The sequence below is a fragment of the Drosophila erecta genome, unplaced genomic scaffold (assembly GCF_003286155.1).
Source record: "Drosophila erecta strain 14021-0224.00,06,07 unplaced genomic scaffold, DereRS2 tig00000055-arrow-pilon, whole genome shotgun sequence".
Taxonomy (NCBI): Eukaryota; Metazoa; Arthropoda; class Insecta; order Diptera; family Drosophilidae; genus Drosophila; species Drosophila erecta.
In genome coordinates, this window is record NW_020825200.1 from 18,348,549 (window position 1) to 18,371,522 (window position 22,974).

A 22,974-nucleotide genomic window follows, 5' to 3' on the forward strand; every position below is an offset into this window, starting at 1 on the left:
TGGATAAATCTGATTTTTCTCCAAACAGCTTACTTTTCTGAGCTGCCTAGATCTCCAAAAACCATAAAATGAAAAGCGAGGTTATTCGCTATAAAAGCTTTGAGTTCGGATAGTCTAGTCCTGGAAGCTTTCGTTGCCATAAAGAAGAATTATGTAAAAATAAACGAAGTCCTAGTAAATTTACAATTTACTTTACATTACATTACACGGGCTATGTATTCCTTATAAGGGTTCTAAGTTTGAAGTTTTGATGACAACCAAAATGAAAGCAGGTTAGATACCTGACCCTAGACAAAATTGTAGTGAAATAAGAGAAAAACTTTATTTTTAATGATATATATTTGTGGCTAAACACCATCCATTATGTTTCCGTCGTGCGAGCATCATGCGACTATTTGAAAAGTTCCTGTATAAATTATTTTGAGCCATTTTTACACTTCTTATCGGAATTGATTTGATCTTTTCAGCACTTATTTATAAGTGTTTTAAAAATGGTGAATAGGTATTATAAGTGGCTGATATGGATCAAAGAACGGCACTAAGCGAAATATTATTATATTTTTAATCAGAGTCGCAAACAAGGCACAATTATTTTACCCCCCATATATACGCCCCTATTTTAAATGCGTTCCACAAGATAATGGGTATACTTTTTCGCCTTTGTGTGTGAGACGACGTCGATCGAATCAGCCTTCGATAAGGCAAAACTTATCAAAATGTCTTTATTCGCGGTTAGCAAAAAGAATTAGGGACTTCGATGGAGACAATGCGACTCCCAATATCATTATCTTCAAAGAGTACAAAATTTATAGGAATTACATTTATTTTATGATTACATTTATTTATAGGCCAAGGAAAATCGATTTATTACAATATAAGGTAATGCCAATTATTCGCAAAGTAGAAGGGGTATACTTTATTTGTTGAAAGGTATGTAAAAGGTAGGAGAAAGCGTTTTCGATCATATAAAGCCTATAAGGATGGATTAGCAGTACTTAAAATGTTTTTACTTGCTGAGCTGAGTAGTGTTAGTTATAACTGAAAATGTTGTATACCTTAAACGATTGATAAAAGGAAATTACAGAACTATGGTTCTCTTATCAGCCACAAGTTGAGTAAGTTGACTTGCTGAAATCTCCCCCTTCAATAACCAGACAGAACCCGTAAATCTTCATAAGTAACTGGTAATCACGGAAGTAAAAATACTGCAATCATCTGAAGCTCGAAGGACCTGCAGAAGGATAGCAGGTGAGTGCGTTGGGCTGGAACCACTTTGTCAATCTACTTTGTCCAACCAACCGAGTGCCACCAAGTGCTTTCCTTGTGGCAGGGAGTGAACTTAAAAACTGAAAGCTTAAGCAAGTTATTAAGCACAAAAACAACTGAAACTCATTCAGAGCAACTTTGTTAACGAGGATGTCGTTAATGAGACTGCGGTTCAAGTGGCAAATAGTTTGCTCTGCTCTGCGACCGATTGTGAAGTTGACCGCTGCTTTTGGCGGTATTTAATATCTCAGTCCGGTTTTGAAAGTTAATTTTACATTTTTGTACCAGCAGTTTTGGCTTTCCTCGAAAAAAATAACTAAAATGCTTCCAGTTCGGAGGATGTTCTGTAACTTCCTGGGCAGGCACACGTCCTCATGCTCTTATAAATTTGAAAAGTTTCAGTAAAATGGAGGGAATGAATACTTTGACAGTTGAACGTGAGCGTTCGGTTGCAAAACGAAGATGGATAATGGGAGCAGGACTTTTGAATTGGATTTTCCCTTGCTGGCCCATTAAAAGACTTCATTCGAATCAGTCTCCGCCGAATCGTTGAAAGAATAGAATTTGCTTAACATGTTTCAAAAAATTTTATTACGTTTTCAGGACTCAGTCTAACCAGACCAGTGGGACCAGCCGCGGATCTCGTTCCAGATGTGGGTGCCGGGGCACTCGGTGGCGCTGACCTGGCGATGGCCGTACAGGATGTAGCCGGAGCTGAGTTGGCCACGGTTGACGGCGTCGTTGAGCAGCTGCTGGGCGGCGGAGATCATGTTTGGCTCCAGGGTGTCCCAGTTGAAGTTGCCCAGGAAGCTGATGCCGATGCTGTAGGCATTCCATTCGGCGGCGTGGGCGCCCATGTTGTTCCAGCCACGTCCCTCGTACACGTTGCCATCTCCGCCAATCAGGAAGTTGTAGCCGATGTCGGGCCAGTCCAGGGAGTCCATGTGGTAGTTCTGGACGCTCTGCAGCACGGCGTTGCACTGGGCACGGGTCTCGCAGTAGGAGCCGGCGGTGTGGTGGATGATGGCGTAGTTGAGGTAGTTGCCCAGGCCTACGGTCCATTTGGCGCCGCGACCACCCCACTCCGCCTTGGAGACTATGTAGACACCCTGGGCCATGTACTGGCTGCAGACCAGGACGGCGAGGAGGAGAGCCGCTTTGGAAACCATGATTACCTGCTGTAACAGTTGACGCCCGCTTGATGGAGATCGTGGGCCTGTGGGGCGCTTATAACGAAAACTGTGGTCAAAAATCGCTCCTTATCGGATAGCGTATAACTGATTTACAACGCTAATCGGTGGCACTTGCACAGACTCGTGTTGGGGGAAGCACCTTACTTAGAGCTTCGTCACAATCTGCTGATTTTGATTTATACGATCACTTTTCTGGTGGGTCCTTATCGCCTCTGACGGATTGGCTCGCGCATAATTTCCCGGCTTATAGTTGGCGATCTTCATACAAAGCAACGCCACACAAGTGATATTTGAAAAATTAAACCAAAGTACATTTAGCACATTCCAGCAGTGGTCCAGAATTATGGAATGGTTGAAGGTAAGATATAATTTATAGCGATAATTGCATACTTCCAGGCACCATTTTCAAATAGCTATACCCCTAACTACTCACATTATGAACGGATATCGAAAAATGTACAAGTTGGTTATACGATCTATGTCAAGCAGTCTTTTATGGTTTAAGAAATAATATCTGAAAGATAAATTAATAATTGAACACCACGATGTCCTTAAAACACTTGGCAAATACGAGCACTTATAGTAAGTACGATGTTCTTCAAGCGACATGTTAACCAATATAATTTTAAATGAGCAGGCTTTCTTAATGGGAGCAATTTCATGGAAAATGTGAGTACGTTAAAGAGTGAATTTTCCGAACCTACTAAATATCCGGAATGCCAGGTGAGCTGTTTGGCGGTTATGCACTTCCATTATGGCCATCGCTGCGAAATGGCCACAAAAATCGACGACTGCAGATACATCACCAACTTCTTCAACTACTACGTTATGATGTACTGCTCCTTCAAGATCGACGATAAAATAACTGAAATAGTGGTGATGCTCTTGTTTGCACTAATCTACTGCTTTTTCCTCTGCATCCTCTACGTGAGCGTCAACAACTAGTAAGTGTATGAATTATGGACATGTACTGCCATCTGGGCTCTTTTCAACCCAATCCTTGCAGCTTTTCACCAACACTCAAGATCGCCGCTCTGAAAATGCGGGTCAACGAGTACGTGGCGGGCGTGGTGCTCGTGGGCGTGGCCAACTCCACACCCGATCTCTTGGTCAACCTGTCGCCAGCCAGGCTGGAGGGTCTCACCTTCAACATAGCCATGGCCAACGCCCTGACGATCATTTGCTTGAGCGGCGGAGCGGTGTGCTTTATTCGGCCCTTTAGAATGAATGGTCACAGTATTTTCCGGGATCTTTTGTTCCTTCTGCTAATCGTGGAAGTGGTGAGATTTTTCATAATAGAAACTGCTCTAGCGCCATGGATAAAGGGTGCCAGTAAGTTTACTTGATAGGTATACCCATTAAAATTCATTTGTTTCGACGTTTTCAGTGATACTGAGTATTTATCCTATATACCTGATAATTAACATAGTCGATCTGATCCTCCTGCGTTACGCAATAAGAAGTGAGTATGTGGCTAATGACTTTTAATAATATTTAAAATTACATTTTTTTAGAACTTCAAATGGAAATTGACGTGTTGAGACAGTCACCATCATCCCGAATACACGATCTTGCATTGACTGAAAAGATTGTGCGCTTGAATAATTTACAGCAGGACGATGAAATCCAAATCCTTGAATCTAAGTTATATCGCAAACGAACATACAACGCAGGTTTCTTTGTTACACCCAAGCCCTTGATTCATCACAAGGAAGTTGACGTAGAAACCAACCGCAGTATTCTCCACAGCAAAGCCAATCCGAAGAACCTGTTCCTATTCAGCGAGTTCCTCCACGCCATCAATCCGATCGACTCAGAGCGATGGTACCTCAGTGGTACATGCACCCGAATCCTACACATCCTCAAGGCCCCGGTCAACCTAATGCTCCAGTTGGTGGTTCCATTGGTGGACTACCAGAAGGTCAAGCACGGCTGGAGCAAGATGCTCAACTGCCTACAAATTGTACTGACTCCTTTCGTGATCGTCGCTCTAGTTGAGAGTACGTAAGCGCAGAAAAATAGGCAATGCATTGGTGATCGACTTGTTTCGTCACTATCCTAAAATGCTCAGTTTAATGCAAATACAAATTCCTTTCAATTTAGAGTAATCTGATTGAAAATTTATGTTATTTTACATTCCCTAGCTATGCTGGCGCACAAGTACCACCCAATGCATTGGTGATCGACTTGTTTCGTCACTATCCTAAAATGCTCAGTTTAATGCAAATACTTATTCCTTCCAATTTAGAGTAATCTTATTGAAATTTCATGTTATTTTACCATTCCCAGCTATGCTGGCGCACAAGTACGTGGACTGGTATTATATCCCTCAGTTCCGAATGGCCATTTGGTCATTACTGGTAACGATGCCACTGGCAATAATTGTATTCGTGCACTCTCGCACTGACATCCCGCCGTTTTACCACTCGGTAAGATCACTTTCTTTTGAGGACTCATTAAAATACCATTCCTTTGGCAGGGTTACTGCGTGCTTACACTGTCCACCGTGATCATATTCTGCTGGATTTGTGCCTGGGAAATGGATGCGCTGATATCCATCATCGGGGTCGTCTTTGATCTGGCCCCCTCCTATATGAGCATCACCTTCAACTCGGTGTCCGCTGCTACGGCGGACTTTATATCCTACGCACATCTCGCCAAGCACGGATACGGAAAGATGGCTTTTGGGGCTGTCATCGGTGGTTCAGTTTATAGTTAGTGATGACAGTCGATAATTTCGAGCTAGATATTGCATTTAACATCTAAAATGTTGATAAGCTCGGCAGATAGCAGATACATTGACGCCAATTGTTGTGAAAACATTTGTGCCCTAATTTAAATAATTAAAAAGAGGTGGTGTCAAAAGTATAGATCTCTGCCATGCTTTTCAGAAATTCATACTCTGCACTTTTTAGATATTAAGATATCGATGTCCACTTGGATAATATGCTTTTAAGATATATCAGATAAAATAATCATTACTTCTGATTGATTCTTGGTATCGCTGATATTGTTATCGCATTCAGAACAGAACATTAAAAAACAGCGTAATATAACTAATGAATGACAGTTAGCGAATCTGCTTTAAGATCATTGTAAAGGAAATGAGTAATTGATTCTTTTTCCCGCAGGTTTGGTGGTCAACGTGGGCATTGAATTTGTATTGGAAAAGAAGCTCAACGCCCGCGGTCAAGTAACCTTGTATGGGGATGAAGGCGTAACCATCTACATATTCCTCGTGATAACCATCACCACCACCTTGTGGTGGTGCCTCACCTTCAACTTTGTTGCCCGCCGATCCGCTGGCTTGTTCATGTGGTCCATATTCATACTGTTCCTAATTTACACGACGGCCATAGAGTTCCAGTGGGTCCATGGTTTCCAGAACAATATTCAGATTCGCCCGACTGCCTAATAAATGTTTTGCACAGTATTACCAAGTCAAAAGACAAGTTCCAGGTGCGTTTAACTTTATTGTAGTTCGTGTCAAGGACCTAAGCAGACCAGTGGGACCAGCCGCGGATCTCGTTCCAGATGTGGGTGCCGGGGCACTCGGTGGCGCTGACCTGGCGATGGCCGTACAGGATGTAGCCGGAGCTGAGTTGGCCACGGTTGACGGCGTCGTTGAGCAGCTGCTGGGCGGCGGAGATCATGTTTGGCTCCAGGGTGTCCCAGTTGAAGTTGCCCAGGAAGCTGATGCCGATGCTGTAGGCATTCCATTCGGCGGCGTGGGCGCCCATGTTGTTCCAGCCACGTCCCTCGTACACGTTGCCATCTCCGCCAATCAGGAAGTTGTAGCCGATGTCGGGCCAGTCCAGGGAGTCCATGTGGTAGTTCTGGACGCTCTGCAGCACGGCGTTGCACTGGGCACGGGTCTCGCAGTAGGAGCCGGCGGTGTGGTGGATGATGGCGTAGTTGAGGTAGTTGCCCAGGCCTACGGTCCATTTGGCGCCGCGACCACCCCACTCCGCCTTGGAGACTATGTAGACACCCTGGGCCATGTACTGGCTGCAGACCAGGACGGCGAGGAGGAGAGCCACTTTGGAAACCATGATTACCTGCTGTAACAGTTGGCGCCCGCTTGATGGAGATCGTGGGCCAGTGGGGCGCTTATATAGCAATGCGCTATGCAGATAGGAGCTCTTATCTGGTGGCTCATGGTTAATTTACAGCACATGCCTAGATTTGTATTAGGGGAAGACCCTTGGCGTGAGCCTCGTCACAATCGCAATCTTCGGATGTTGATTTATTCAGCGTTTTATGAAGGTGGTTCTTTTGGGTAAATGCTTTATCAATGGGCTGGGGTCGACGAATTGGCCACATGAATGGGTTTGTAGAAAAAGTCTGGGAGTGTTGTTCGATTTCCGTCAGTTCTAAATAAATATCTCACCACATACTTTTGACTTTGTGGACAGAAAGTGAATGCAATGAGCGTGCGCACCAAAAGGCCTAGATTTAACCTAACAGATCTGGACTACGAATTCCACTACTTTATCAAGAATGTAAGATCGAGTGCTGAGAGGAATTGGTGACCATAACATTTATTGCTCTTACAGATGAGTTGTAGGGCCGTGATGAGACTTCCTTACACATATCGCTGCAGGATGGCCACCCAGGTCAGTGACTGCAAACGCATTATAAACTTTTTCAATTACTTCAGGATGATGTATTGCTCAATTGACATCCATGACAAAGCAACAGAGGTCCTGCTTATGTTCCTGTTTGGCTTCATATGTGTAGCGTTCCTGTGGCTAATGTCCTTCAATATCGGCACCTAGTGAGTTCCAGGATAAAGTACACAGTTCTCCCATTGCCCATTTGAAAACCCGCAGCTTTTCCCCCGTCCTGAAGATAATCTCTATAAAGCTGCACATGAATGAGTACCTGGCAGGCGTTACCTTTCTGGCATTTGGCAACTGTAGTCCAGAAATAATAGCCAATCTGATGCCCGTGAGGGCCGATGCACCCATCTTTACCATAGCTGTCGGTAATATTTTGGCCATTATTCTGCTGAGTGGAGGTACAGTGTGTTTTCTGAGACCCTTCAAGATCAACGGACATTCCACTCTGCGAGATCTACTGTTTCTTCTCCTGGGTGTGGAGGTCCTGAGGTTCGTGATGATCAAGGAGGGAGCAGTGACCCTAGGAGAGGGTATAGGTAGGAATATCTTGCATTCTAAATTGGCCGGGACTCGTGATCTCTGAACCTACTTTCAGTGCTCTTCTCAATTTACGTGGTTTATGTGGCGATCAATATAGCTGATTTGGCGTTGTTGCGCCACTACATCAAAAGTAAGGGTTCTCTACTCCAATTATAATAGCACTTAATTACATTTACCTTCCAGAACTTCGAAGAGAACTGGACTATTTGGGAAGCTTGACTCCTCCACCAACCAACGAAATAAATGCAAAGCTAAGAAAACTAACTTCGTGGGAGGAGCAGGATGATATTGGGATTAAGGACACCACGCAGTATCGTCGGTCCAGAGATACGAGCAACCAGTTCTCCAATATGACCAGTAGTGGCTACTTTGTGACTCCCCGCCCAGAAAACCTACCGGGACACATTGACTACGAGACCAATCGCACACGGCTGCATAACCCGGAGAACCCCAGAAACCTCCAACTATTCACGGAGTTCTTCCAGTCCCTCAATCCGGTTGATGAAGAGGCGTGGCAGCTGGGTGGGTGGCTTAGTCGAGTATACCTGATTGCCAGGTGCCCCCTGGTGTTCGTACTTCAGCTCTTCATTCCGGTGGTGGACTACGAGAAGGTCAAGCACGGCTGGAGTAAGCTGCTCAATTGCACGCAGATCGTGACGAACCCATTCGTGGTCATTACCCTGGTGCACTGTAGGTCTGCGGGAATATGTTGAAAGTGTTTCTGATTCCTAAATCCCGCTGACCCTCAGCTGGGGTGTCCAGCGTCTACAAAAGCTGGCACATAACCCTCGACTTCAGTCTCTCCATGTGGTCGCCGTGCCTGACAGTCCCGCTGGCCATTGGGATTTTCCTCCACTCTCGCTCGGATGTGCCGCCCTGCTATCACCACGTAAGAAGTCCCAAGTCGGCACCTCTGCAGACCAAATAGACTCGAATGGGTATCACCCCTGCTTCCTAGCTGTTTATTATCCTCACTTTTTTCAGCTCCATGGTGACCCTCTGGATCGCCGCCACCGAACTGGAAGTGCTCTCTGAGATCGTGGGCATCGTATTCAATCTGTCCGAGACCTTCATGGCGGTCACCTTTGGAGCTGTCTCGAATGCCACTCCGGACATTATAGCCAATTACCAGCTGGCCTTGCAGGGCTACGGCCGTATGGCGTTTGCCGCCATTATAGGAGGTCCAGTTTTTGGTAAGCGGGAGTTATATTTTGCCCCATTGGTTTCCAGATGTACTCGACCTTTCAGCGATTTTGATCAGCATGAGCTTGGCCTTCATGTTCAATCACAGAGTTCGCGAATCCGGCGCCGAATCGTGGGTGTACGGCGATCTGGGCGACAACTGCTACCTTTTCCTGGTGATAACCATTGTGACCACGTTGTGGTGGAGCGTCACCTTCAATTTCCACGCTCGCAGATCCGCTGGAGTTTTTCTATGGCTTCTGTACTTCCAGTTCCTCCTATTTGCGGTCTGTGTGGAGTGGGAGCTTGTTCATGAATTTTCCAGAGACCAATACTTTAAGCCAATATGATTGGGAATCTGCCTTTGGTCTTGATTTGGTTGTGTAATAAACAGAAAACAAGTAAATAGCTCCTTCAATAAATATTTAATGACTTATTGCTTACACTAGGTACGAGTATATTTTCCAAAGCATTTTATATTGCATGAATTTATCTCAGCCTTGTTCAGATGCTAGTACTGCCAAATATGATTGCTTTGAAAATATACGAATATAACCGGGCTTTTACGACAGCCAACGTACTGACTAATTAAGTGTATGAAGTATCATGATTAAAACATTGCCAGAGGAAATGCCTTCGAAAGGCGTCGGCTGTGAGCAAAAAACTGGCAGAGGTCCATTGAAATGCAGAAGGAGACTCCCCTGGCAATCTGTCCTGTCCCGACGCTCCAGTTCTCCCTCCAGATTTTCACAGAATAAAAGCGTAGTGCATAATGAAGGGAATCTGATGGCAACGAAACGATGGGGAAGCTCCTCGTTAATTACGGTTAAAGTGGCTGGAGTTTGGATCCCGTCAACATTTGAGGGACCAGCGTCTAGATGCTTCAACTTTGTAGATAAACTAAGCCAGTCGATCAGTGCACTGATAAGCTGATTCAACGCAGGGTAAAGATCTTCTTGAATATATAATTATATTCTTGGATTAAACTTCAGCAAATATATACTACAGAAAAAGATCTAAACCCGACTATTTCCTCGGTGCTTCGTGCAGGGTAGTATTAATATTGACTGCAGATGTAAATTCCACTTGATTCCGGCCATTATGGCAACTGCAGCTGAAACATAACCATTGGATTTAAGTACAATTGCATAAACAAGAGCAAAAAGACGGAGTGCAGCTAGCTTGCAGCTCCAACTTCCAAGGCAAATGGCACGCAGAATTCCGGCAGCAATAAAAGCACTCAGCTTCCTCCAGACTTCCCGTCTATCTGTCCATCTGCCCATCCGTCCATCCGCCCATCCGTCCGCCAGAACCTCTATCTGTGCACTTAATGTGACATGTTTTTGCAACAGCTTTGGTTTCTCCTCTCGCAACTCGCAACTCGCCACTCGAGATTCCAATTCGTATTCCGATTCAGTCGGCTTGGAAGGAGCTCCGTGGCCATGAGATTTGATGCATTTTGCTTGTTACCAAATTGTTTTGCATTCTCCTTCACGTTTTTACATAGACTTGCAGTCCCGAATCGAATGCAAAAACTGCAAGATGGAAGGAGAAGTCCTTTTTTCTGTGCTATTGGTGCTATTGGCTTGGTTCTGGCCGGATTCGGTGTGAAAGTCATCAAATATTTAAAGGCCAAGTGCCGAATCGCACCCAGATTGCTAGAGATGGTTTATGCAAGACGGGAAATTGATTTCAAATGATGTGTCTTTGGGGTTGGATTCATGCCAAGTTCCAGTAATTCTAGTTATTCTTGTATTCTGCGGAAATATACTCTGCTCCTTATCAGTAGCTATTGTTATTGTTTAATATATTAAATGCAACCGTTCGTGCTCAGTTACTAACGCTCATGAATGAACTTATTTATAGTCCTGGTCCGTCTTATCGCTACTGACTCTTTTTATGGATAGTTATAGGTACTTTGGTGTTTTGGAAACGTGTGAGTTAATCGTTTTCACATTATTCTTTCATGTGACGCTTGGCATTTAAAGTTACTTGGTTTATGTGCTATGTTGTGGGTCAATCTGTTGTTTTCTGTATCTGCAAAAACTCTCAAGTTTTTATAAAACTATTTATAAAGTGAGAAGGAAACGAGAAAACCTCATAATTTCTCTTAATAAACAGGGAACATTCCAAGAAGGAGGCAAACATATTTCACGTTGCAGTTTGCAGCTAGCTATTTCCGCTGTAAAACTTTGCGCTGCAGTTGTCAGTTGGTTAAATGGAAAATATTTCAGACCAGCCGGGCACGTTTATTTATGGAGCGAGTACACACCATATTAAATTGCTTGGAAGAGAAGATTTATGCCTGGTGATGGTCTGCAGTCCTGGACGCCGCTAATACTGCTAGCCATAAATTGCCGCTTAGCATTATAACTCAATTAGCCAGTGGACGGGTTGCATATACGCAAGGCTGTTACATTTACAGCTGTATTGCTGAATTGTGCAAGCCCTAATTAATGTCAAGCGACTGCAAAGCCCAGTTTCTGGCCTTGTAGTTGTCACTGTAGCCATTCCAGCTCACCTTCCGCCCATGTCTGCTAATCCGCTGGCCGTAGCCGAGCGCTCTTGTTGGGGGCTAATGAATCGGCTGCCATCGGCTACGCAGTCCTAGTGACCCACTGCATCAGGTTAATTGAGCTGATATGATGAAGATGCAGGTGAAATGATTGAAACCAGGGGTAGGTAAAAGTTAGGAAATGTTTATTTACATGTGAAATAGGTACACGGAATTTGCATATATAAATAGAAAAGCCCTTTTCCCTAGATGTCTCCAAAGGCTGCCTTGATGGGCAAGTCCATAGAAAAGGAGTGTATGATTTTCCTATGAATTAAGATAGCAAAAAGCAGGTAAATGCAGTAAAACACGATACAAAATATGCCCACGGAGCGTCTGGCGAAAAATCCCAGCGTCGTGGACCAGAGGAGTGTGGAAAACAGGCCCAGATTCAGAAAAATGAATGCATTTAAGCCGTAATTGCCCGTTTGGTTTGCTTCCGAGACCGGGAGTCCAAATAGATTCTTGACATGCATCACAGTGCTGGCGGACACGACAATGGCTATGGTTTCAGAGCTTATTAAGGAGGTTCCAATTGGCACGCACAACGCTCACTGAAGAAGGGTCCTCCGATGGCCGAGGCGTAGGCCATCTTGGGATATCCGTGCAAGGCCATCGCCACGTTGGCAATTAGCGGACCCAGACTACCTGTGCAAGCCTTCACCGTTGCGCCCATGAAGTCGTCCTCCACCTTCAGGATGTGGCCAATAACTTCCAGCACCTTGTCTATTTCCGTGGCGCAAATGAAGATCGTAAACATGGAGCCAGTCAGATTCATCACTGTAAACACCTGCGAGTTCGAAACAGGATTTACCTTAGCCTGAGGCAGCCTCCACTGCAACTCACCGAGTGGTAAAATGGTGGCACATCAGTTCGCGATTGGAAAAACATAAAAACCGCTATTGGCACGGTTATGGGCAGGGAATACACTGCATACATGAATTCCTCGCCCATGGCAACGTACCACAGCGAATCGCCCCTAGAGCTCAACAAAGCTATCGGAGGAGACTGGATTACCATCTAAAGCTCTGGAGGAAAACGCCCCTACTGAAATCACCTTTAATGGCCATAATGGACATTGCCGGATTCAGCATTACTTGGATGCAGTTCAGCAGCTTGTTCCAGCCATGTTTGTCCAGCTCGTAGTCGACCAGAGGTATGTAGATGCTGCAGATGATCACAGCTGGGATTTGGGTCAACTTAAAGGCCCGCTGGATTATGTTGGCTCTGCGCCACTCCTCGCAGGTGATGGGTCTCAGGGCTATGATGAAGTCCTTGAAGAGTCCCCAGTTCTTTCCCAGAGCTCGGTTGTGCAATACATTCCGAGTGGCCTTTTTGTTGATGCTGATGCGAGTGCTGCGGCCCATTCTCAAGGTGGTGTACCTCATTTTGTTGATGTTGGGACCCGAGTTGGTCCTTTCGAAAATCTCCACTTCCATGTCACGGGAGTAGATCACCTGGTTCTTTTCCAATACACTCAGCCGCTTTCTCTTTTCCGCAGTCATTTCGCCTTCCAACAGGGCATCGATTTGTGCATTCGTCGCTGGAAAATTGCAATTACAATCCCCTCCAACGAAAGTAACTCAGCCACTTACTCTTCAATGCCCTCCGGATGAGGTACACATCCGCGACATTCACTAGTATGTAGAAAATGTATACAAGCAACATGACTAGGATCGAGGGCGGAGGAATATTAGTTACTATGATGATGATTTATCCAAAAGCTAAAAGCTTGCCTGCGAATGTCGTTTCGGGTACATGGGCTTTGGTGGCCAAAAAGTACTGAAGAAGCATCGATCCGAAGATGAGAAACAGAATGTCCCGAACACTTTCGTAGGCGTTCATCTTGAAGGGACTCGTGTAGCAGATGAGGCCTCCCGAAACCATGGACACAAAGAGGGCGGCGGCCAAACTGTTGGCGAACACGGGCACATTCGCTTTCACACCGGCCAAATTGGAGAACAGGTCGGCGGAGCTGTTCCCAAAGGCCAACAGGGTCACGCCCGCCACGTGCTCGTTCATACGGAGGAACCGCGACACGGCCTTCAGGGCAGGACTGTAGCTATGGGATTGAGGTGGGATGTGACATAAATGTATGCTCTGTAGTACATGGAATAAACCATTTTACTCTGAGAAATGGCAATTTGACTATGATTTCCCGAATGAGCCAGTATAATGAGCCACCGGTCAGGGATTGGAGGTACAGGGCGTGGACTTACTATTTGTGGCACACGTGGATCAGCAGCACAAGTATCCCATAGCAGAGAGCCATGAAGAGTGCCAGGACGATGACCTGCTCGAACTCGTTAACGCAGTTCAGGTCGCAGGCCATGATCCTCATGTAGGGCAGCACATTGGTGCTCCTATTGCAATCCTTGGCCTTCAGCACAAAGGCACAGCGTTCCGCGAAGGGAAACGAGTTGGCCGCGAAGCAGCTGACCTTGTCCCAGAAGTCATCGAACTCCGCATCGAAGGCATTGGGCACGTACTTCTCCTCGGTGGCCATTGCAGTGCTGTGTGTGTGAACGAACCGAAATCCCGAAAATAACTGGCACAATTATCGGGTCTCCATTGCTGCAAAGGTCTACTATGTGAAACTGTCAATGGAAAGTCAAAGGTTTCGGAGAAGTTTCGGGGAAACCTGTCATCCCTGCGTCTACTGACACTTCCCATTCGGCTCAACAACCAGCAAAACTCTTAAATTGAATCCAAGGTAAGGCCGGGAGCCGGGATATAATGTAAGACAGCGAGGCCTGCACATTGAATTTGAAAGGACTCGGGTGCAATATGGTCAGTCAGCTGCCCTCACAGTCCGCAGATTTAGTCAAGCTCGCGCCATCCGGCGAGCTGCCCGTTGTCGTGGTCAGCAACCTCCAGAGATCGGGTTCGAGCTCCGGCCGCCGGGGTCTCGTCTCGATCCTGCTCGCCAGCGACCTGGTCACCTACATCCGAGGCCTTTTGGCCCGTGTGGTGGAGAAGGCATGTGCGATCCTTCGCCCGTATCTGGGGCTTAGCTTCCGGGAAGTGTTCGTGTCCCCGGACATGGCGCACAGACTGGCCATTGTGGGCCGGAAGACCCTGGTCCTGGACCTGGATGAGACTCTGGTGCACTCGTGCTACTACGATCCGGATACCCATGACAACGTGGGTTGCAGCCAGCTGCCCGATCACGCGCAACCGGATTATGTGCTCAACGTTTCCATCGAACCCATGTCCGAACCGATCGTGTTTCGGGTCTTCAAGCGGCCGCATGTCGATGAGTTCCTGCACTTCGTGTCCAAGTGGTACGACCTGGTGGTCTACACGGCCAGTCTGGAGGTCTATGCTGCCCAGGTGGTGGACCTCCTGGACGCGGGACAGGGAAGGATGTCTCGCCGCTTCTATCGCCAGCACTGCCGAGCCTCCTCGCCATTGCTCACCAAGGACCTCTCCTTGGTCACTCCCGACATGAGCGGCGTCCTAATCATCGACAACTCGCCGTACGCCTACCGCGACTTTCCCGACAACGCTGTTCCCATCAAGACATTCATTTACGATCCCGACGACACGGAGCTCCTCAAGTTGCTGCCCTTCCTCGATGCCCTGCGCTTCACCAAGGACGTTCGATCCATTCTCGGACGGCGCGTTGTGCGCCAGTTTGATAACCGATCGACCATTTCATCCCATCGATAACAGAATTCACTGTAGCCTGCATTGTTAGAAAAATACATCGAATGACATGAAATTCCTGAAATAATTTTTTTTATTTTTTATTAAGCACAACGCAATGTTTGTGCTTAGCATTTTCTAAGAAAAAGTGGGATATTAACTACTTTTGAACGCGCTGTGCACGTGCACTTTTAATTTTGGCTACATTTGAAACGCTCTCATCCAAATTATGCTTTATTACTTTAAACCTTACGGCCAGGCTAAGTGCAGGCTGTTTATCCTTTAATCAAGTCAGGCCATTCGAGACACGCAAAGGACGAAAGCAGGCACATATGGGCCAACCTCGCAGCAGATGCGTTTTATTGCTCATACGCCAGGTGGGCCGGCTGGCTTTTTTGCGATTTCCGTGTGTGAGCAGAAGCTCGGGGAACTCAGGCTGCATGCAAATGCAAAGCGTAATGATGTTGCGGCTTTTTGACTTTACACGGCCACAGTGGCAGCCGCAACTCTGAGCCACCTGATGCCATATCCTGCATCCTGCTGCCGGCTGCCTGCTGCCTGCTGACTGCCTCCTGTTGTGGGGAAAAGTTGCAAAAGTTGAAATTGAATTCTTAATTATTGCGCACACGAGGCTGCAATTTTAATGCACACATTTTCGGGGCACGGCAGTCCGAAATGTTTAGATAATATTTCAGTTTTCCTGCAAATTGTCAAATGGCTAGCAGAGCACCATGATAATTTTGTTTCTCTCCCATTTTTTTAGGGATCAAAGAGATTCATGCTGGCCCAGGGTGATTTATGTGAACGTGTGCCCGGCAAATTTGATTTGTAGCTCCATAAAATGTTTCAGCTGGCAGGCAGGCAAAACTAGCCGAAAACTCATATTCCATGAGCCACGGGCTTCGGCAGAGTTGGTTATTGAAATCCAGTAGATAGCTGGGCGCTGGAGCAGGCACGGCACATTTCCAGTGGCAGCCAACGGTGCGTATGAGCAATCAGTCAGCCAGTCAGCCAGTCAGTGACTCAGTTAGCTACCGATATCTGAATTTTTTATGCTTCGTGTAGTGTAAATTTGCCGTAGGTCCGCATCAAACTTTAAAACGATTTCCGTGGCAGATCTTAAATTGCTAAATCTATTATTAGCAGACTCTTTTACTCAAAAAATAAAAGTCTTTCCAGCACTAGCTATATTTTATCCCTCAGTTGGTGCTGCCCTTTAGTCTGCATTTTCTTGCGGTCCTAATTATTCCTGCTATCCCAACGGATTTCTTGTTTGCCTTGTCTAATTTGCTTATTAGCCGGAAAATGTGGTAGCTTGCAAATTGAGAAAAAGTGACTCACTAATTAACTTTTTGCCTTGCAAATGAAGCTGTGCAGCTTTTAAGCCACTGTCAAAATAAACAAACCAAAGATGCCGCTGCAATATATATGTAGTCCATTCTAATTGACTGTGAGTCACGGGAAATAGTTGATTGTTCGTTGTGGTTTTTCAACTGCGCCCCGAGCAATTAACAATGCAAATTGATACGCCGAGGCAGCAGAGGAATAGATTCATTTCGCCCTCAAGCCGAAACCTAAGCCGCTTAGACGACCTTCTGCACTCAGAATCTGCGGCTTTAGCCACACATAAATCTTGCATTGAATGGCGGGAAACTTTCACCTGCTCCGCCATTAGTTTCCATTCCATTCTACCACTCAATGTGGCTTATGCGCCCAAATTGGGTAATTTGAAACCGTTTGGGAGTGCAGGCCATTTCTCAGCAATGGAAATTTAATTTTTCAACGCACACAACTTTTCCGGGGAAATAACACGGAGGAATTTAAGAACTGCACGTAGAGTAAGAGTATTTATGAATGTAATACTAATATAGGTAAGATTATATGGCAATATCAATGCCTCTACAAGAAGCCAACATTTGTGAAATTCAGATTTAGGAAGAGGACAAAATTATCAACTGCAACACGGACTGTAACTGCAAATAATTAAAGTAATTTTATTTGAGATTGATTTACATGCTAACTGTGCACCTAACCTAACAACTAAAAGCCCTCTATTAATGGGAACCCGCTCCGCGTCACCTGCTCATCGATCCAGCTCCGCAAATAGGCCACATTGGTGTAGGCCGCGGGCACATCCTCCTCGGCGCACTCGATGCCCCAGGACACGATGCCCACCAGCTGGTAGCGATCCTTCTGCCCAGGCAAAGTGCAAAACAGCGGGGAGCCGCCGTCGCCCATGCAGGTGTCCTTGCCCTTCACGCCGCCGGCACAAATGAAGCTCGGATGGAGGCGGTAGCGGCGCCCAAGGACAGTGCGCCGCAACAAGCTCTGGCAGGACTCGTGGTCCACCGCCGGCAGCTCGATGCGCTTCAGCAGGTTCTCCATGGTGCGGGACGTGCTGTTTCTGTGCCCCCAGCCAGTGGCCAGGCAGTGGGCACTCCGCAACTCGGCCTCCATTCGGGGCGTCTCTGGCGGCGGCAGGCAGATGGGCTGGATGTGCGGTGCCACCTGGAAAGGCCGCTCCAGCACCACCAGAGCAATGTCGTTGTACAAGGTCAGGTTGTTGAAGTTCTCGTGGCGATGAATCTCGCTGATAGCCCGCATCTGGTAGGGGTGCAGCTCTGTCTGGCTGTTCAGGTCCCAGTCTCCAGCTCGAACCAGCAGCGAGTCCTCAGTTTGGTTGAACACGTTGTGTGCACTGGTCAGCACCAACTGCGGGTGGATCAGGGTGCCGCCGCAGACGTAGTTGCCCTCCATGTCCATAAACGCCACTGTCCAGGGGAACTCGGCGAAGACGGACTCGCCATTGTTGTACCCATCCAGCTGGTAGTAGAGCCCCTTGGGATTGCTGTAGCCGCAGCCCTTCAGAAGGAAGTCCTTCACGTTGCGCTGGATGGGATTGCGACCCTCCTCGATCTGCAAAAATGCGTATGTTAAGTCTGAAAACTGAACGACAGGCAATCAAGTTGAATTGAGTCCCGCAGCGAATAGCCAAGTCAAAAACTGCAAACATCTTTGTTTTGGAAATTCCTTGCAGATAAGCCCAGCATTTGTTTAGCACCATCAAAAGCTATTATTATAATTGCGACTGGGAATTGTGCCAGCCTCCTGAGCTGACCTTACTTTCCCCTATAATCAAATCACAATAACTCACACTGGCGAATGATTTAATACACGCCCTGCTTGACCTCTCACCTGGTCGTCCAGCGGACAGCACTCCTCCACGATTCGGCAGCCGAAGTTGCTGTCCTCATTGATGCGCGGCTTGATGATGTACCGGCCATCCTCGTTGACCACTCCGGTGGTGCAGAGGTGCCGCGGGACACACTCTCGCCGGACGCCGCAGCTTTTGTAGACCGGAGCGGCTGATAGGGGGTTATCCGAGGAGGACCAGGGATTGCCCCGTCGCCGATTCCGGTTCTCGACTTCGGCCTGATAGGCGTCGTAGTTCTCCAGCTGCTCCTTATCGCAGCACTCCAAGCCAAGCCCGCAGCTGTTGTCCAGTATGCGCTTGACCAGCTTCCCCTTGCCGGAATCATCCGTCTCGTCGCACCTTTGCTTGCTAACGCAAACCTGGTGGCTCCCGCAGGTGCGGATCGAGTGACCCGCTGGTGCGAGGGAAACCAGTGCCAGACTGATCAGCAACACCTGCTCCACATTCATGGCGTCGACTGGAATTCGTATGGGAAAAACCGCACTCGTTCGCTCCGCTCAACTGCGCCAAACAAATTGTTGGGAATTTGTTTGAGATCCGAATAACCCCACGACTTCAGCTAGATCAATGCGCAGTTCACTTTGTACTACTTTCAAGAGCCGCGACGCGTTTTCGACTGACTCTGCCCTCGCAGCGATTGGCGATATTATGGGAGACTCCGATCGCCGGAGATTATTAGAATTACTTAATCACTTGGTAGCTCACAATCGCCTTCGCTCAACAAACTCACTTCTCTTCCGATCGGCACACTACTTCTCAGAATCCAGAAAGCCGGTTCTAACTATAAATACATTGAACTCAACTATAGGCGATCAGTCGCCTTTGTAATGATGTCGGTGATGTCTTTGTCTTCCAATGCGAATATGTCGTCTACTTCATATGTTCATGAAAGGCCATTACACTTTACTCGATGTGTAAATGAATATATGAAGGGAAAAGTCCAAGATCAATGGATTTTCCCGAAGAAATATAGAACTTTATGGAAAGCCATTCATTTACGATGCTGTAGAAATGCTGTTTCTTAGAATAAAACCAAACCATATACGTCTGAATGATCTGAAGAATTTACAGGATCCAGATGGAGTTAACCAGGGACTCGACTGGTTAGCTGCGTGCCTAGATCGGGATGGGAAAACCCAGACCTCTTCACTCTCTCTATAAGGCTGTATCTCTCACGTTCGCTTTCGCGCTGCGGTTCCCAGATACTTCCGAGCAGGTTCTATAAATGCTTTGATTTCATCTCAATTCGATCAGTCGACATCGCGAGTCGGTAGCTACGAGGTTGTTTCCAATCGTAGTTGTCTTTACATTAAGCTGCACTAGCAGATAGGTATAAATTTGCAGTATATACGCCTAGCTATCCGCATTCTTGAGTTGTAATGTGTACTATGTATGTCGACGAGGGCAACTATTCATAACAAAACTTCTACAATAAATTGCAGTCAAGTCTACTGACAATTGGAAAGATTACATTGCATTTCCGCTTGAAGACATTGGTGTGAAGTGTGTGTGAAAGCTACAATTTTAATGATAGTTGGAAGGCTTTTTTCCGTGATTTATCCAATGGACATTATATGTTTAAAATAAGCACAAATACTTCAATTACTCCATAATACTTTGCTACAGCTGTACAATTGACCAAATATGAGATACTAGTGCTATCGGATTATTATTTATAGGATAAGGTGTGTTAAAGTATTACTTAGTATATTATATGAGGTCTATGGTCCTATGACTGATTTGTTTTTAACATTTAATCACGAGTGCACAAGTATTCATTTTAATGATGCCGATAACCCCAATTGTGTATTGATTGAGATTCACTTATCTCTAGTGTTCTTTCACAACTTCTCACTCCGCCAGCTTCCCAGCACCGAAGATGAGCTGGCTGATCTCAGCGGGGTTCCTCCTCCTGTCCTTATGTGCCTACTCGAAGGCCCAGGACACGGTTTCGGCGATGTGCCTCCCGGACGAACTGTGCACCTCGGTTGAGCGTTGCGAGATCTCGGACGATTCCGGTCGGAAGGGCATTAAGCCACGCAGCTCCCGCTTTTGCGGCACCCAAAGGGTGTGCTGCGAGAAGGCTCAGCTGGAGAGCTATGACAGATCCGAGCTCTCACCGATTCGAAACAAGGTAGCCAGTGTTCTGGAGCCGCCGCCGAACGAGAGCTGCGGCGTCAATATGGAGTGTGTGCCCAGGAAGCTGTGCCGCGACAACATCATCAACGACTCCGGGATCAGCCTGATCAATCCGAGGATCAGCACGATCCAGTGCAGCAAGTCCTTGTACCGCTGTTGTGCCGTGGATCAGAAGGTCAGCCCATGAACATTGGTGTCCGCAGTTATCCATTCTAATCCATTGAGACTTTTCCAGGTGGATGATAGCCAAAGCCCCTACTTGGCGAAGCAGGCGAATTTTCAGTACAACAACTGCGGCTATAGCAATCCAAATGGTCTGATTCCCGACAACGACAAGTTCCCCTACGCGGAGGACGTTTCCCTCTTCGGAGAGTTCCCTTGGATGGTGGGCATCTTCACTGGCCGCCAAGAGTTCCTATGCGGCGGCACCCTCATCCATCCGCGCTTGGTAGTAACCACTTCGCACAATCTCGTCAACGAGACGGTGGACACCTTGGTGGCCAGAGCTGGCGACTGGGATCTGAACAGCCTGAACGAGCCGTATCCGCACCAGGGCAGCCGTATTAAGGAGATCATCATGCACTCCGAATTCAATCCGTACTCGCTGTACAACGACATAGCACTGTTGCTCCTGGACGAGCCCATCCGCCTGGCTCCGCACATCCAGCCTCTGTGCCTGCCGCCTCCGGAATCTCCGGAATTGGTCAACCAGCTGCTCTCGTCCACCTGTTACGCCACTGGTTGGGGCAGCAAGCAGGCGGACAGCGACCAGCTGGAGCACGTACTCAAGCGGATTAACCTGCCGCTGGTGGAGCGGGAAGAGTGCCAGGCGAAGCTGCGGAACACGCGACTTGAGGCTCGTTTCCGTCTGCGACCGAGTTTCATCTGCGCCGGCGGAGATTCCGGCAAGGACACTTGCAAGGGCGACGGCGGCTCACCGCTCTTCTGCCAAATGCCTGGCGAAAAGGATCGGTACCAGCTGGTGGGCATCGTGTCCTGGGGCGTCGAGTGCGCCATGGAAGACATTCCGGCCGTCTACGTCAACGTGCCCTATCTTCGCGCCTGGATTGATGAGAAGATCAAAGGACTTGGAATCGTGCTGCAAGCGCAATAAGCCAAACCCACGGTGCAATGAAAAGTTAAAATAGATAAAGGTCTTTTTATAATCTCAAATTTAAGCGAATAAAACCGACTCGATATGTGTAAGTCAGCGGTCAACACGATTAGTTCAGATTTCACTTATTCCCTTTACTCGTAGAGTCGATCTAGCCATGTCCGTCCGACTCTCTGTCCGTATGATCCTCGAGATCTGAGCAACTGAGCTGGAAAAATCGCTTCTAAACAAGCAGATTTTAATTGTATTGATTTTTAAACATAAGTCTCCATTGATATATAAAAAATCCACTTTAACGCCCTGAAATTGCAAAACCCTGCTGAGATATATTTATTTACATTTTTATACTAGGAGTGAGTATAACATGTTTGTTTTTCAGTGAATTAAAAACCACTCTTCTTATGAATAGCATTAATCTGGAATTTGTATTGGATATTGACTGCTCTGGTTGGTTACTTGTATTACGTTCTCTTAGCTTGCTAATATTAGATTGTTGCTGCTTAAGGCAATAACCCTCTGCCTGATATCACTTACATCACTGGTATCACTTACAAACATTATCTGCCATCGTCGGTCTTCTATATCCGCCATTTATCCGTGCCAGCTTGAACCTAAACGCCGGGATAGTTTTCCATCCAGGCACTTATCTCGAACGTACCTCCAAGTCACTGGATTTATTGCAATCCTTGAACAAAGGAGCGCGCCACTGGGAAGTTCGAGCCAAGGAGCACGGCGTCTTCATGCTGGCAGCTTATAAATAGTGCAGCCATGGCAGATGGCTATGTGGACTATCCCTCATTTGACACCCCATCCGCCGCGCCCCGCTCCTCCATCGCGGCTATGGAACCAAATTAACCAGGAGGCGACTCATAGAATGGGAAAAACGAGAAACAACGCACTAAATCGCCAAAAATTGAGAAATTACACGCTGGGCCGAGCAAACGGCGATGTAGCGAATTGATTTTCGGGCAGCCTGCTGTTCCGCTTGGTGGAGGAAGGATCCCTCCTCCTCTCCACATCCGGGCACTCGATTCCCCAGCCAGAAGCAGGTCCACAAACTCATTTCTCAAGTAAATTGTTTAAACGGTTTCTGTTTTGTTTTACGTTCTCGTAATTTATTAGCCACTCGCGTATTTTACGGCCCGCGCGTTTTGTATTGATTTTGTTGCTTTCAAAAGTACGCATTGCAATTGGCCACGAAGCTTCTGCACTTTCTGTGGCCTATCTATCTTTGGTTATATAAGTTACAATTTTATGAAATATACGAATACAGAAGCGCAGATTCTTTAAAGTCTTATAAACTTAAAAATACACCTGCACTTAGATTATCTTAAACGTAAGTAACGAATTCAGAGACAGGAGTGGGAGCTTTCTTGGTCTATTGTGTATTTATAAGATATAGGTAGTTGCGTCCCACATGAGGCGATTTTTTCAAATGTCTTTCAGTACCTTGTATTTCAGAGCCAATTCTTTCAGTGCCTAGGGCCAACTTATCGATTAGT

General features: G+C 46.7%; 8 protein-coding genes across 10 annotated transcripts; 4 read left to right on the forward strand and 4 right to left on the reverse strand.

The window, feature by feature from the left end:
• Window positions 1-1,877: 1,877 nt before the first annotated feature.
• Window positions 1,878-2,459, reverse strand: LOC6541492 (peptidoglycan-recognition protein SC1a). The gene has a single exon (XM_001970388.3). It carries the CDS (start codon window positions 2,433-2,435, stop codon window positions 1,878-1,880), a length of 558 nt encoding a protein of 185 aa, XP_001970424.1. The 5' UTR covers window positions 2,436-2,459.
• Window positions 2,460-3,004: 545 nt separating this feature from the next.
• On the forward strand, window positions 3,005-5,874 carry LOC6540959 (mitochondrial sodium/calcium exchanger protein). Its single transcript, XM_001970389.3, has 9 exons — window positions 3,005-3,041; window positions 3,097-3,128; window positions 3,183-3,403; window positions 3,466-3,791; window positions 3,847-3,921; window positions 3,974-4,459; window positions 4,749-4,888; window positions 4,939-5,173; window positions 5,591-5,874. The coding sequence occupies exons 1-9, from the start codon at window positions 3,005-3,007 to the stop codon at window positions 5,872-5,874; spliced, it is 1,836 nt and encodes a 611-aa protein (XP_001970425.3).
• Window positions 5,875-5,916: 42 nt separating this feature from the next.
• LOC6541003 (peptidoglycan-recognition protein SC1a) lies at window positions 5,917-6,539 on the reverse strand. Its single transcript, XM_001970390.3, has one exon. The coding sequence runs from the start codon at window positions 6,509-6,511 to the stop codon at window positions 5,954-5,956; it is 558 nt and encodes a 185-aa protein (XP_001970426.1). The 5' UTR covers window positions 6,512-6,539; the 3' UTR covers window positions 5,917-5,953.
• A 347-nt stretch (window positions 6,540-6,886) lies between these two features.
• Window positions 6,887-9,153, forward strand: LOC6543273 (mitochondrial sodium/calcium exchanger protein). 3 transcript variants are annotated; one of them, XM_001970391.1, is made up of 8 exons: window positions 6,887-6,961; window positions 7,016-7,236; window positions 7,292-7,617; window positions 7,677-7,751; window positions 7,805-8,311; window positions 8,371-8,510; window positions 8,580-8,814; window positions 8,870-9,153. In XM_001970391.1, the coding sequence occupies exons 1-8, from the start codon at window positions 6,887-6,889 to the stop codon at window positions 9,151-9,153; spliced, it is 1,863 nt and encodes a 620-aa protein (XP_001970427.1). The 3 variants fall into 3 exon arrangements, with proteins under 3 accessions (XP_001970427.1, XP_026835044.1, XP_026835045.1); XM_026979243.1 differs by lacking the exon at window positions 8,870-9,153 and having other exon boundaries at window positions 7,805-8,315; window positions 8,580-8,656; XM_026979244.1 differs by lacking the exon at window positions 8,870-9,153 and having other exon boundaries at window positions 8,606-8,656.
• Window positions 9,154-11,486: 2,333 nt separating this feature from the next.
• On the reverse strand, window positions 11,487-13,942 carry LOC6541590 (mitochondrial sodium/calcium exchanger protein). Its single transcript, XM_001970392.3, has 7 exons — window positions 13,577-13,942; window positions 13,094-13,419; window positions 12,953-13,027; window positions 12,415-12,900; window positions 12,204-12,352; window positions 11,913-12,147; window positions 11,487-11,859 (listed from the first exon to the last, which is right to left on the reverse strand). Exons 1-7 carry the CDS (start codon window positions 13,861-13,863, stop codon window positions 11,564-11,566), a joined length of 1,854 nt encoding a protein of 617 aa, XP_001970428.1. The 5' UTR covers window positions 13,864-13,942; the 3' UTR covers window positions 11,487-11,563.
• Window positions 13,943-13,992: 50 nt separating this feature from the next.
• Window positions 13,993-15,084, forward strand: LOC6543347 (CTD nuclear envelope phosphatase 1). The gene has a single exon (XM_001970393.2). It carries the CDS (start codon window positions 14,145-14,147, stop codon window positions 15,027-15,029), a length of 885 nt encoding a protein of 294 aa, XP_001970429.1. The 5' UTR covers window positions 13,993-14,144; the 3' UTR covers window positions 15,030-15,084.
• A 1,883-nt stretch (window positions 15,085-16,967) lies between these two features.
• LOC6541838 (phenoloxidase-activating factor 2) lies at window positions 16,968-18,841 on the reverse strand. Its single transcript, XM_001970394.3, has 2 exons — window positions 18,201-18,841; window positions 16,968-17,921 (listed from the first exon to the last, which is right to left on the reverse strand). Exons 1-2 carry the CDS (start codon window positions 18,666-18,668, stop codon window positions 17,046-17,048), a joined length of 1,344 nt encoding a protein of 447 aa, XP_001970430.1. The 5' UTR covers window positions 18,669-18,841; the 3' UTR covers window positions 16,968-17,045.
• Window positions 18,842-19,419: 578 nt separating this feature from the next.
• LOC6542014 (phenoloxidase-activating factor 2) lies at window positions 19,420-21,883 on the forward strand. Its single transcript, XM_026979331.1, has 3 exons — window positions 19,420-19,549; window positions 20,083-20,533; window positions 20,594-21,883. Exons 2-3 carry the CDS (start codon window positions 20,099-20,101, stop codon window positions 21,470-21,472), a joined length of 1,314 nt encoding a protein of 437 aa, XP_026835132.1. The 5' UTR covers window positions 19,420-19,549; window positions 20,083-20,098; the 3' UTR covers window positions 21,473-21,883.
• Window positions 21,884-22,974: the final 1,091 nt, after the last annotated feature.